The sequence below is a fragment of the Hoplias malabaricus genome, chromosome 14, assembly GCF_029633855.1.
Source record: "Hoplias malabaricus isolate fHopMal1 chromosome 14, fHopMal1.hap1, whole genome shotgun sequence".
Taxonomy (NCBI): domain Eukaryota; kingdom Metazoa; phylum Chordata; class Actinopteri; order Characiformes; family Erythrinidae; genus Hoplias; species Hoplias malabaricus.
In genome coordinates this window covers 23,693,486-23,707,664 of record NC_089813.1, presented here as the reverse complement: position 1 = coordinate 23,707,664, position 14,179 = coordinate 23,693,486, and the positions used below count along the sequence as shown (strand labels likewise).

The following is a 14,179-nucleotide window of genomic DNA, read 5'->3' as shown; positions in this document are numbered from 1 at the left end:
GACATAGTGCATGATCTAAATCTGGTACATGTAGAACAGTGTTTCTCAACCTTTTTTTGAGGATGCTTTAAAACTATACAAAATGTGTAGTTGCCCAAATTGAAGATAAATTCATTAAAAAATTAAAATAAAACATTTAATTCATTTGACAGCCAAAACACACACAAACACTGGCAGTTGTAAGGTTTTAAACATACTTTCTTTAAAATAAAATTGTGAAAACAACATAACTGGATTTTTATTGAATAATTTGCTTAAGAATAAAATGTGTTTTTGGCTGAGAACAGTGTGTCCATTCAATACGTAAATCCATCCCCAGCACCACGGATGGTACGCAAAAGACTTGGATGGAAAATACGGACTAAATCCATCATCAAGAACGTTTAGATGCTTTAGGATTAGGTCAGAATAGATTGACTTTTCTTTGTAAATATTCTGACTGTATTCTTGGAAGTTTCTGACTCTGACATTCCCAGAGGTCCAACAGGTCCATACAGAAGTCATCTGGTCCCATCCAGTCAGCAGCGCGAGTGAGCGTGAGACACAAAAGACTGTGTCACAGCTTTGTTTTTTGGCATCTAAAGTGCATCACTCCTGATAAGCAAAGTGAAAGTAAACCACCCCCATGGTTGACAAACTAAACTATATTTACTTGTACCTAAGCCAGTAAATACTCAGAAGCTGAAATTATTCAAGCCCAGCTGCAAATTTATTGATGGCTGTGTCACTGTTCTGATATAGCTGCATTTTTGTAATACATTTTGGTAACTATCGCGGTCTAGAGATTATGTACCATCAACATCACAATATATTTGACGGCACCCCTGACAAAGCCAGACGACACACCAGGATTGCGAGTTTGCTGTAGAAAAAAAACACATTTGAGTAAACTCATTTTGGCAGTAAGCACATTGGGGATGGCTTTGCTATTATGCAGCAAAAACATTCACTACTTTAATCACCACATCCTTGCATTCATATTTATCTCTTATCCCCACACACCCACACAAACATCTTGCAGAGTTCCTGCCCTTTACACTTCCTTTTAACTCCTACTCTCCCGTTGGATGATCTCCAGACCCTGGCAGTGCTGATACTGAGGTTCCATGGGATCAGTCCACATGGATTCTGGGAGTTTATGAAGCTTGTCTGATGGGAATCGGATGAGTGCTGTGTCATTGAACACATCCAAGAACCGCTGAGAGCAAGGCAGGCTTGTCTCCACACATACATTTATGATCTTAAACCAGGACTGTCAAGGCTTGCAACCTAAACATGCCAAACAAGATTAGATTTTTTAAATTAATCCTACATGTATTCTATAATTACAGATGGTAATATCAAAATTCAATAAACTGCTTTAATGATAAAATACTGGTTTAATGATACAATACCAACTTGGTCAATATACACCAAGTTCACCGAGTTCAATGAATGTATAAAAATACTTAAAAGAACATGGGCTCATACTGTATGAGCCTGCTTTTTAGTGTTAATCAGATCAACTGTTTTGGCTCTGTTTGAGACATACCTGACTATATCATGAATAAAAAAGGATTAATAATCAGAGCTATACTACAAAATATTTTTTAAATGCTAAGTCATGTTTTTTGTGAGACTCCACGTGATTATTAGTTGCCATAATGTAAAATTAGCTGTTATTCAGTTTGAGGTCTCAAGCAAGTAGCAACACACAACCAATATTGGAAGGATACATCTGATAGAAAGCTGTAGTCCCTTTCAAGCTCCCTCTGAATCATCCTAGGAAACACACACACACCAAAAAAAACAAAACATACATACAACTAGTCAAGGTGTTTCAGGAGAATTTTTTTAATCAAGAAGTTTTAATTATGCATGCATGATTATGTAAGAATCATACAATTTAAACAATAGCTTACTGCAAAAGTATTGAACACAGACTGAAACCTCTAGTCTGCACTAGTACAGTCTTTTATAGTACCATATTACCTCTCTTGAATGCCAAGAAAACTGTTGCCAATAATAATGACTTTTGGCAGGACATGAAGACTCCAGTTTCTCCAGAGCAAATTGTTGTACAGTGCTTTTCCACAATGCATAAGGTAAAAGATAGTGGGGTGGCACACGGCTCGTTTTCCTTCCTGAGAAAATATGATTACCAAAGAAATTTTTATAATTTAAATAAATTAATTAAACCTGAGTCAAAATAATGCACTTAAGTATGTCCACTTGATATTTGTGAGGGTCTCACCCTTGTATTTTTTGGAAAGTACACCTCATGGCTGCAGATAACTGCCATTAAACTTTGTGTCTTTTATAGAAGAAACTAAATGATAGAAACCATTCACTAAAATAAAAATCACCAAATATATCATCAAGCTTGTGTCTACATATGTTTAGTATTTAATGTACAAATAGGCAAAGGGAGAGCCATGTAATTTTTTTTAAATGGTGGTTTTATGACAATCCTAAGTGTAGATTTGTTATATTACCTCATTTTCAGTCAGCACAATGAAGCCCAGCTCTCTGAGAATCTCAGCTTCTGACACTGTAAACACTGGGTCATACACACTGCAACTTTCCAAAGGAATCTGAATGAGAGACAGCACTTAATTTCTAATTGAAGGAAAACTTAAGTTTATATTACACCAATGGTAGATGGGAGCAGATGAAATCACCTGCAAAGCATCAAGCAGCAGTAGCAACATGGCAAGCTGATATCTGGCTGATACACAGGAGGAGAAGTTGCCCAGACCATAACACACACAGTCAAGTTCAGCCTCCTTGACTGTTTTATCTACACAGCTATTTCCTCCAAATTCTGCAAGGCAGCCAGACAAGAGATCTGTAAAGCAATATGTGAGATGGAAGTAAACAAACTTTGTCCTTTTTTGCAGTACTCAATGAACGAATATTGGATTAGTTTGATCATATGTAAGCCACTTTATATATATAAAAAAAAAAAATAATAAATTGTCACCTCGCCATTCCAGCCAGAAACCTTCACATCGCAAATCATTTCTACAAAAAGATTACAGATTATAGTTAAGGTACACTTTATTGCCAAACATTGCAGGCACCCATTTGCTCAGTGTTTCTGCTGAAATCAAGGGTATCAGTACAGGGTTTTTCTTCTGCTTCACCTTCTATAAAGTATCTAGTATATAAGCACTGTAAAAAATTCAATATATATTGTTCATTACTGAGGCATTCAATACATCTAGAAACAGTCTGTTATGAATTTCATTTCTGTTTTGAGAAAAAAAATTATCTATCCACAAAATTTTAAACGCACTAACTTAATTTACATGCATATAGCTGTTTTGAGCAGCTCCACATAAAACCCAGAGCTACACCTAGAAACATTAAGGACCAGTATTTAGAAACAAAAAATGGTTGATGCAAGCCCTTTGAGGGTTGAATCTTAAATGACAACTTCCTATTGAGCGCACGTAGGTCATGACGGGATTGCTTAAACACACAAATAGACCATTATGACTAACAAAAAGCCTTTATACTCTGCCTGGTCCCCAAAAATGGTCACGCACTAATAATCCACATTCATTTTCCATGTTATCAGCTCCACTTACCATAAAGGTGCACTTTGTTGTTTTGCTATTACACTGAAAAACACACAGTTCTCAGCACTAATGTCTAAAATACCCAGCGATATTCAGTGATCACTGAAGGACTAGAGGATCTCTAACTGTAATGTAAGTGCACCTACATGGTAACAGTGGATAAATGCAACAATGAGCTCGAGGATATTAGTGAGATAATAGAGACTTTATTTTGGTAAGGCTGTGCATTCAGCCATAAGCTGCACTGGTTTTGTGAGTGATGGGTGAATCGATACATACATATTGATACTATCCTTGTTTTCAAAATATCTATATAATTTGTTTATTTATTTCGTGGGACGTGTGTGTGTTCTAGCTGTATATTAATGATGAAATGCCACTATCAGAACTTTTTATTTGCCCGTTCTGAATCCGATTTCAAAACTATTCAGAATATCGATATCGATATCGGCATCGGCAATACCAGCCTGGGATTTACTTGGTATCGGATCAGAAGAGAAATGTGTGCTATTTCACATCACTTGTTTTTGTCCAGTATTCTACCCCATAGAAGCTATAGCTCAGTGAGTGGAGTGTTATTTCAGACACAGCTATACATAATGTTACTGCTATAAGCAGGACTCCCACAACGTTAAAATAGAGTTATAAGCCTGGTGTACTGCGCTCTTACTGCGCTTCAGTGATTCTGAGTTTGTCCCGCGGTGTGTCTGAGCGTTCAGGTGCTGGTTTGTTTTCTGCTGGAACTGTGTTTTTCCTCCGCGCCGCTCCTTTACCGCGCCGTACACACTGCCACTCTCCGCTCACAGACATAGCGCTGATACACACCTCACAGTAGAACAGGCTGTGTTTGCTTGTGCAGAAGCACAAGGAACATAATCCGATTTTCAAATGTACAATTTTAACAACTCTAACACGTTCTTATAAAACCATGCCTTGTAATGTTGTGGTGTTACATTTTAATAGCTCCGTGCTGTTCTTGAACGAAGTTCCTAGGGATGCTAGAACATGAGAACTAGATAGATCCGTTGATACACAGTTTATATGTGATGCATTAATCACAATATGCAATATATTAAACCATTTATTATGTTAGGTCCCAAATACCTTTTATTTATTGTCGAGGGAGAATCGACATTAGCATCCTACAGAAAAAAATTTGGATACCACCCAAATGTATGCTTGAGTGTTTCATGTGCATTTTAAGTGAACAGTGTTCCTTTTGTGATTCATGTTAATTCTAACTAAAGTTAAAACGTGGAGACACTTTTCTTAAAGACCTCCTCCAGTGCAAGTCAAGATTTTACCTTGGTAATGTGTCTATGTGGTGTTTTATAGAATACCATAAGCAAAAACTATGACTGAACATTTAATTTTGAAACAAGCAGATTCAGACAGCCTGGTTTTGTTATGTCATAAATCTAGATAATCAGTCCTGAGTGATGGATTCTGGCGAATTAAGGCAAAGTAGGCAATGCAGGTGCTGGAAATTATTAATTATTTATATTACTGAAATTATTTAAATTTGAATGTTTTTTAATATTTATGACTATTTCATTAGAACCGTTTTAAAATGATTCACTCGAGCCACGGTGATTCATTCAGTGACTGAAGCCCGAGGCCCCTCAGAATCCAGACGACGCCAAAAAGGCGCTTGACACATATCTAGTTCCCTAACACGATATTTTAAAACTTAAAGTTAAGCTTAATGATAGAGTCCGTGAAATAAATAGTTTTTATGACAGTTAGTGCTTTATATAAGTGTTAATTGTTAGTTAATGTTCACACCTTTGGCTAAGTAATTCATTATTAGACACACTTAGCGATACCTAGCTGAAACCGCTAATATAAAAATGAGGTGTGTAATTGAAGGAAATGGTGTGAAAGGTGGGTATCATTGAGAATTTAAAAATATATATGTTCTATATATTATCTTAATTTTCAGTCATTTAATAAGTTTATACTGAAAATCAACCTATCGGAGCCGGAGATAAATAAATAAATTTTACTGACATTGGAATAACACTAGCAAGTATATGTTAACAAATATTTTACAGAAGGTGTATCTTTACTCACAGGTAACTTGTCTTTTTACAGTGTTTGGAAAGGCAGTTCATGCTCTGTCACGAATTGGTGATGATATTTGGTTGGACCCACTGCAGAAAGGGGTAACAAACAAATTTTTTAAAGTTCAATTTTTATTGATTAAACAGCTAAAAACCTCATATCTATTTATGAAAATTACATATTTAGAAGTATATTTTAAGGTTAAATAATAAAAAGCCTTAAAAGAGCCTCAGATATAATTTTACATATTTGCCTGCATCCAGAATTGAACAAATCTATGAACATGGAAGTAGTCCCTGCACTACTTAACACTTTTCCATTGACGTGCTACTTGAAAGCCCTGCAGTGCCATTTGAGGAGATGGACTTCTTATATTTGTATATTTTTATATGTAATAAATCCAGGCTGTCAGAATTTGCCCGTTTGAGACTTTGAAACATGGTAGATTCAAACTCACTGAATGCTTTGATACATTTTTTAAACATATTTAAAAGCAAGACAGCATTTTAAAAAAAAGTAAATACTTGGGTTTCACTGGAGGGTGTATTTAACTCTTTTGTTCATGAAAATTAAAATAAATGAAAAGCAGAGAAAGGCTCTATATATCACAAAAATTCCCTGAACAAGAAGTTAATAGTATGCATATCTCTTTTTCTCTGATTCAAATCTAATTAAATCTGATTCAAATCCAGTTCTCTGATTCTAAATATTCAAATCTTATGTAAATATTTCAGAGTTTTAGGAAAACTATGTGTGGTTAAATATGTAGGTTGGGTTTATAGATTGATTGATCGATACGGGGGTTACACTTTATGCAGTTCTGTGAATGTGGCCTTTCTTTGCACTTTAGCTCCAAATCCAACTCACAGGAATGTGCTAAGAACAGCAAGTAAGAAGAGTGTGAACTATGGGTGTTTGGGTGGGCCCCAGTCCCATCAGTGTCTACGCTCCTGTCCTCCTGTGAAAGTCCAGTGCCCTTTATGCTGTATTATGAGCAAATACACATATGGTTGAGCTGTGAATCTGCAGTGTTCCAAACAGCATCTTAAAAAAAAAAAAAATTCAGACAGGCAGGGTTTTATTTTACATAATAAATCAGTCATTCATTGCCCGAAACTGCTTATCAAATTCAGGGTTGCAGTGGGTACAGAGCCTACCCAGAATCACAGAGTGCAAGGTGGGAGCACACCCTGGAGGGGGTGCCAGTCCTTCACAGAGCGACACACACTCACACATTCACACCTACGGACAGTTTTGAGTCACCAAACCACCTACCAACTTGTGTTTTTGGACCGTGGAAGGAAACCCACGCAGACATGGGGAGAACACACTAAACTCCTCACAGTCACCCGGAGTGGGACTTAAACCCACAGCCTCCAGGTCCCTGGAGCTGTGTGACTGCAACACTACCTGCTGCGCCACTGTGATTTTAAGAATTTATGTTCTCAACTATATATGTTATTTTGATTAACAGAGAAAAGTTTTGAAGTAGGATAACTACAGAACATACCTGCACTAAGGGAGCTAGTATGTATCAGTTAACTCTTATGTACCATCAGTATTTAAAAATTAGATGGTGTCTAATACAGTGGTGTGAAAAAGTGTTTGCCTCTTTCATGATTTCATATTTTTTTTTGCATGTTTGTCATTCTTAAAATGTTTCTGATCATATTAGTCAAAGACAACACAAGTAAACACAAAATGCATTTTTTATTATTAAGGGAGAAACCTACATGGCCCTGTGTGAAAAAGTGTAAACCTAATAATTGGTTGGGCCACACTTAGCAGCAACAACTGCAATTAAGCGTTTGCGATAACTTGCAATGAGTCTTTCACAGCGCTGTGGAGGAATTTTGGCCCACTCATCTTTACAGGATTGGTGTAATTCAGCCACATTGGAGGGTTTTCGAGCATGAGCTGCCTTTTTGAAGTAATGCCACAGCATCTCAATAGGATTCAGGTCAGGACTTTGACTAGGCCACTCCAAAGACTTCACTTTGTTTTTCTTCAGCCATTCAGAGGTGGACTTGCCGGGGTGTTTTGGATCATTAACCTGCTGCAGAACCTAAGTTCATGGTTCCATATATCACAGCTATTCTTCCAGGTCCTGAAGCAGCAAAACAGCCCCAGACCATCACACTACCACCACATTTTACTGTAGGTATGATGTTCTTTTTCTGAAATGCTGTGTTACTTTTATGCCAGACGTAATGGGACAAACAACTTCCAAAAAGTTCAGCTTTTGTCTCATCAGTCCACAGAGTATTTTCCCCAAAAGTCTTGGGGTTCATCAAGATGTTTTCTGGCAAAATTGATACAAGCCTTAATGTGCTTTTTGGTCAGCAGTTGTTTTCGTCTTCGTCTGCATTCTGCCATGCAGGCCATTTTTGCCCCGTCTCTTTCTTATGGTGGAGTCATGAACGCTGACCTTAAGTGAGGCCTGCAGTTCTTTGGATGTTGTTGTGGAGTCTTTGGTGACCTCTTGGATGAGTCATCGCCAGGCTCTTGGGGTAATTTTGGTCAGTCAGCCACTCCTAGGAAGGTTCACCATTGTTCCACGTTTTCACCATTTGTGGATAATGTGGTTCACTGGCGTCTCAAAACTTTAGAAATGGCTTTATAACCTTTTCCAGACAGATAGATCTCAGTTACTTTCTTTCTTTCATTTGTTCCTGAATTTTTTTGGAGCTTAGCATGATGTCTAGATTTTGAGGATCTTTATGTCTATTTCACCTTGTCAGGCAGGTCTTATTTAAGTCATTTCTTTACTGAGAACAGGAGTGGCAGTAATCAGGCCTGGCTTTACCCAGAGAAATTGAACGCCATGTAGGTTTGGATTTTATTTTCTCCCTTGATAATAAAAACCTTCATTTAAAACTGCATTTCAAAGTGACAAACATGTAAAAAAACAAAAAGAAGTCATAGAGGGGCAAACACCTTTTCACACCATTGTATATATTTAAATCTACCTAATATTTACATAATAAAATATCAAATTATACAGGTGCCTGAATGTTTTTACTACACCCTTTAATGTTGAATGTAAAATATAAAAAAATGTAACTGATGCACAATTTAAAATGTATGTCTTGGATTTGTTATGTGTAAATTTGTGTCCAACATCTCCTATCCAGAGATTTGCCATGTGGATTCCATATTTACTTTTGTAGTTTTGGGTATAGCCATGCTACATACATATATTTAACAATTTATTATTCAACATAGATTGTAGGTGTCTGTATGTGACTGGTTCAAAAGACATAATGATGACAGTTTTTCTCACTCAGGAAATCACCAAATCCAAATCCCAGTTTTCAGTTTGGAACAGCAAAAGAAATGCTGAAATATACACAGCAAACTCTGGGAGTGTTAAATTATTACACTAACAGTGTTAATTTAACACTAATAGCGTTAATTTAACACTGGTGAATTTGCTGTGCATAAAAACTGCATGTCCCCACCCAGTTTGAGGCACTGTTATTTAATCAGTGAGATTTAAACCTAAACAGTAAGTAATTAATATTTTCCGGCAATCTAAATGAGTGTCTATTAATATATGATTGAAAATGGAAAACCTTAGAAGCAGCTACTTTGTAAATTCACTCAGTGACACAGGTGATTGATTGATCATTATTCACTGATCATTGATCACTGCAGTCCATCTGTTGACATAATAGTTGGGGTCACAAACTGAAGGCTGTGAAGGGCAAGAGAAGTGGTTCCCTATTCTGCAATTTCAGGTAGAACCTCAATGGCATTGAGTGTAGTTTTCAGCACAAAACTGGCTTTTCAGTTAAGCAAGCAAAAAAAACCTGTGTTTTCAAATAATGAGTGTATGACCAGTTTTTTTAAATGTAAAACAGCCACAGCAAGTCTCACTTTTGTACCCTTCCTAATGGTTTTTCTTCTAACATGCTTTGTGTCTTCTCCTCTCCACAGCTGGCACTTAGGTCAGTGAACATGGCCCAATCAGCATATGCCTGCTTTCTTTTCTCTCCATTGTTCTTTCAGTTGTACACCCCAAACATAAAACGAGAACAAAGTGAATCTATCAAGTGCAAAGTGTCTTTGAAGGTATCAACAAGTTTGTACAAAACAGCATAATGTTTGTATAAAATACAGTATATAATGTATGGTTTAAGCTGTTGAAGACCTGTATAATGAATTTCTATGTTCATCACACTTAACAAACTTTCAGTAATTGGAATGTCTTACCTCTTTTTGGCTGAGACAAAATATCAACACCTTTGCACTGATTATTTAAAAAAATCTATTTTATAGTCGCTGTTGCCCCTCTTCCGCAGTGTTGCCACAATGGAGCGTAATGTCCACAAATGTGAGATATATATCGATGACTGTGACAACAAGGTGATGTTCAAGTTTAACTGCAAACATGGTAAGCTGCCTCCACATAATGCAGGTCCTCACAAAATTCAGAGCTGCACATGAAAACCCTAAGCACCAGGGGGCAGTATATAGTAACGCGATATACTCAAGATTGAATGGAACTATGTTTGTGAAATATCGTGTACGTCATATATTCAAAATTTACATGTAGAATTATGTTGTATAGGTTACATATAAAAACTATGCTTGCATTAATCTAGATATAAAGCTAGATGTTGATAGGTACTTAATATTTGTGTGTGTTGCATTGTTTTGTAAATGTCAGGAATAACCAAGACACATAACTTGGGATACTATGAGTGTGAAGCCCTGCAAGCAGTTTTTCCAACTCACCTCTGTCCCAACATTCTAAAAGCACAACCAAAGTAAGCCTGTTCCTCTTACTCAGAATTCACTGTACTTTTTATACACTTTTGTAATATCCACAAGCTATCAGAAGTGTTGTGAGAAATGTAAGTGTCATTTTATTTCAGAGTCATCTATTTGGATTTGAAAATTTTTCCCCCCATTGAATTGTAATGAAATAAACCAAAAACACTTTACTCTTTTTTCTCAGACTTCTCAGCAACATTGTGATGCAGTTTCCCTTCTCACAAGAGGAAGTCACACTCTCTGTATCACCCATAAGAGTGAAATTAAAAAACTACCATGAAGAAGAGAATGGTCAGCAGCAACATTTTGATTGTGGATTTTATATATTGTCGCTGTCAACTTAAAAACATGTATCTACAAATTAGAGCAAGGAAAAATCTTTTTTAACTTTCAATGGAAGTCAAAATAAAATTATTTTATTCCAATTAAATTTGGAATATTCCTATTGGTCCATTCATCATGAAAATTTCACACAGTGGGAAGGACTGTGTTCAAATGATGTAATAAATTAAAAATTGACAACTGTACATGCACCAATTAACCATAACACTATGACCACCTCCTTGTTTCTACATTCACTGTCCATTCTGACCACACAGGAGCACTTTGTACATTTGCATTTATTGTAGTCCATTTCTTGGTCAGGACCCCCTGAGAACCACAAACAAAAGATAAGATGCACTTTTCATGGTAGATTGTTCTCAACTCTGCAGTGATTGACTTGGTGGTGATGTGTTTGTGTGTGTAGTGCTGGTACCAATGAACCAAAAACAGCAGTGCTGATGGAGTTAAAATCTCCAACAACGCTGCTGTGTCTGATCCACTCATAACAGCACAACACACATGAACACACCACCACCACCACATCAGAGTCACTGCAATGCTAAGAATGATCAATTACCCAAATCATAGCTGCTGTGTGGTGGTCCTCTGGGGGCCCTGAACGTTGAAGAACAGGGTGAAAGGGGACAAACAATGTATGCAGAGCAAAAGGTGGACTTAAGTTTGTAATTGTAGAATGAAGTTCTCTTGTAGGGCCAGTGGAGCTGAAAGAATGGACAGTGAGTGTAAAAATGAGGTAATCAACATTATGCTTGATCTGTGTATATATAGTGTGTATGTGTATATAAATAAATATGAATGAATAAATATAAGATTAAGATATAAATAAATATAAGATATTCATATATCTTCTATTATTTTGGCTACAGATCATATGAAGTGCATGTACACAGAAATGTCTCTGCATCCTGATGAGTTTGACTACTTCCAGGTTGGGGTGGCCTCAGACATAACCTTCTGCCTTAAAGAACTGAGGGTGAGAATTTTGGCCTCATTTTCAAGGAATATATAAAAAGATTTGGGCACAATGTTGATAAAACATGAAACGGAACCATAAGAATTACATAACAGAATGTTACATAGGAATGCAAAAATAGAAATAGCCTTTAGAACTTTAAAAAATAAATGCTGATTGATATGATTCTCTGCTTTCCATGCTTTGAAATGATTGTAATGCTGTTGTAAGTCAATAATGTAAGTGCATATGTGAGTTCCTAAATACCCTCGTGTGTTTCTTATGACTTAGGTTTAGGTTTGGCTGTGGGTTTGTTTTGTAGGAGAGGTGTGGGGCTCAGCTAAGAGAGCCATATTCATTTTTATGGTGACTTATTTCTGTCCCAGTACTCCGTTGTAAAGAAGCCTGTGTGCCTATCATTTTCACTTCTACTCAGTCCCTGGTAAATTACACTTATGAACACACAGTGGTGTTTGTTTTTTTAAATTCAGCATTCCTGTCCTCAGATCTGACTGTAATGACAGTGCACGGTGTGTTCTTGCCTTGTTTCTGTAGCCTCCAGAACCACTGCCACCCTGGACAGGTTGAAGCAGTTACAGATAATTTATAAATTAATAAAATATTGATACACACACACACACACACACACACACACACAGTCATTCCACATCTGTGTTATAAGTCTCTAACCAATGCAAAGATAAATGCATGCGCGCACACACACACTCATTCTTTTTTAATGCATTTATCCCACACCTCTTCTGTCTGTCACACACACAAACATCCATGAGTACAATGTTTATAAAACATTGTTTTGACACTGTCAGTACTCATGTAGTTATTTATAAGCAATGGCTTGTTCTATTCTGCCTCATTGAACTTTTGATACTGATATGAAAACTCGGGGTCAAAGAGGTTGCCCTCCTTTGTTGACATTCATTACACGTGTTTGGTTTGGCTGTTCTGGGCAATGTCTCTGCTGTGTTTGTGTCAGTGAATGAAGCAGTAGGACAGATGGCTGCTGCATCGGCAGGCCACTAACCTGTCACAGTGAGTTAGAGTTTTGTATAGCACATTGTGTCCATGATATTCATGACTATATAGACTGGTATATCAAATACATTTACTTTTAGGGTTTGCTGTCCTTTGCTGAGTCCCATGGTCTTCCAATGTCTGTCCATTTTGGTGCATCTGGCAAGTAAGAGTGGGCTTGGTGCAAGTCACAAAATTTATGAAAAGGAGTTGTTTTACTATCAGGTAACTATCACTTTTGATTCATGAACAAATGTTAAAAGTGTTTGGTGGTCTCCCTCAGGCCTGTGTCTTTTAGTGTGGAAGATCTGGTGCTGGAGGCTGTTGTGGTATTGGCCACTCTAGTGAGTAAAGAGTGGGAGAATCCATCACAGGTTTCAATTCCCCAGGAAGCTCCTACACCAAGGTGAGAAAATCTGAATGTCAATTACATCTGAATTGGAAATAACAATGCATTGCATTTTATACCATTTTTATTGTGCTCATTTGATTATGGAAACAAAACACTTAACAAGAAGTTACTTTACTGTCTCACAATCTAGTTTGTAGGCTTACATTTAACAGATTTGCTGTAATTTCTGATGCAGAACCAGTATATCTTTACATCCTTTCAACCCTATAATTAGTTTTTCTCTTTGGTATATGGGTTAAAACAGAACCATTGCAATACACACTGCTGCAGTTTCTAAGCTGCGTTAAGCTGTGACCTGTCCCACCGGTACAGAGATGTCACTGAAGCTATTCGCAGAGTGCACTGTGTATTAATGTGCCATCCGGTTCACTCACATCTGGGTCACCCACCAGTAGATCCCACGTCATTGCTGACCAGTTGCACAGGCATTTGAAGGCCATGTCTTTGGCATAGATCCAGTTCTGGGACAGTGACCTTGGTAGTATATTTTTCTCCCAGACTTTTTTTTTAACTCACTTTGTGGGGAAAGATTTACAGCCATTAAAGTGTTGTTGAAAGTTATAATTCTATGATATAATATTGTGTACTAACTTAATGTATTTATCATGAGTGCACAAATTAGGGATCAGATAAAGCCCTTTAGTTAATCCAGTCCAGACAGCAATGTTCTGTTAAATATTATCTAGTATTAGCAGTATCAGCAGTTAGTATTAACTGGTGGGTAAGGTGAAATGGATAGAAATGTTGAGCCAAATAAAATATATATCAGCTACTGTAACAGGTTTCTAGGGGAACTGATTAGACTCACAGAAAGTTATATAAGTTTCTAGGGGAACTGATTAGACTTACAGAAAAAACCTTAGATGTGCATCTATTAAAATATAATTCACTATCCTTAAAACCTTATAGAAATTCACAATATAATCCAATTAATAAACAAGCCTAGATATTTCTATTATTGCATGTAAATATGTATTACATGTAGAATTACATGATGTAGAATTTGCACAGAATAGTCAGAGAAATGGCAAA

The 14,179-nt window shown here is 36.8% G+C and overlaps 2 protein-coding genes across 6 annotated transcripts in view; one reads left to right on the top strand and one right to left on the bottom strand.

Moving 5' to 3' along the window:
* Positions 1-198: 198 nt before the first annotated feature.
* On the bottom strand, positions 199-4,557 carry srrd (SRR1 domain containing). The gene is made up of 7 exons (XM_066643807.1): positions 4,234-4,557; positions 2,963-3,003; positions 2,661-2,827; positions 2,475-2,573; positions 1,972-2,123; positions 1,716-1,761; positions 199-1,240 (listed from the first exon to the last, which is right to left on the bottom strand). The coding sequence occupies exons 1-7, from the start codon at positions 4,371-4,373 to the stop codon at positions 1,046-1,048; spliced, it is 840 nt and encodes a 279-aa protein (XP_066499904.1). The 5' UTR covers positions 4,374-4,557; the 3' UTR covers positions 199-1,045.
* A 618-nt stretch (positions 4,558-5,175) lies between these two features.
* LOC136666160 (homeobox protein cut-like 2) overlaps positions 5,176-14,179 on the top strand; it is a 220,017-nt gene continuing 211,013 nt past the window's right edge. For all 5 annotated transcript variants that reach the window (XM_066644204.1, XM_066644206.1, XM_066644207.1 and 2 more), the window contains exons 1-9: positions 5,176-5,447; positions 5,658-5,728; positions 9,567-9,701; positions 9,909-10,023; positions 10,300-10,399; positions 10,591-10,697; positions 11,618-11,724; positions 12,837-12,901; positions 13,019-13,141. In XM_066644204.1, coding sequence (XP_066500301.1) covers positions 5,414-5,447; positions 5,658-5,728; positions 9,567-9,701; positions 9,909-10,023; positions 10,300-10,399; positions 10,591-10,697; positions 11,618-11,724; positions 12,837-12,901; positions 13,019-13,141 — 857 coding nt within the window. In that variant the 5' untranslated portion in view covers positions 5,176-5,413. The remainder of the gene's footprint in view (positions 5,448-5,657; positions 5,729-9,566; positions 9,702-9,908; positions 10,024-10,299; positions 10,400-10,590; positions 10,698-11,617; positions 11,725-12,836; positions 12,902-13,018; positions 13,142-14,179) is intronic.

Excerpts from the sequence above, each read along its gene's own strand:
- srrd (XM_066643807.1), bottom strand. The coding sequence starts at position 4,373 with ATGTCTGTGAGCGGAGAGTGGCAGTGTGTACGGCGCGGTAAAGGAGCG. Across the intron at positions 3,004-4,233 it reads CTCAGAATCACTGAAGCGCA|AAATGATTTGCGATGTGAAG; the intron begins GTAAGAGCGCAG and ends ATCTTTTTGTAG. Across the intron at positions 2,828-2,962 it reads TTTCTGGCTGGAATGGCGAG|ATCTCTTGTCTGGCTGCCTT; the intron begins GTGACAATTTAT and ends ATTGCTTTACAG.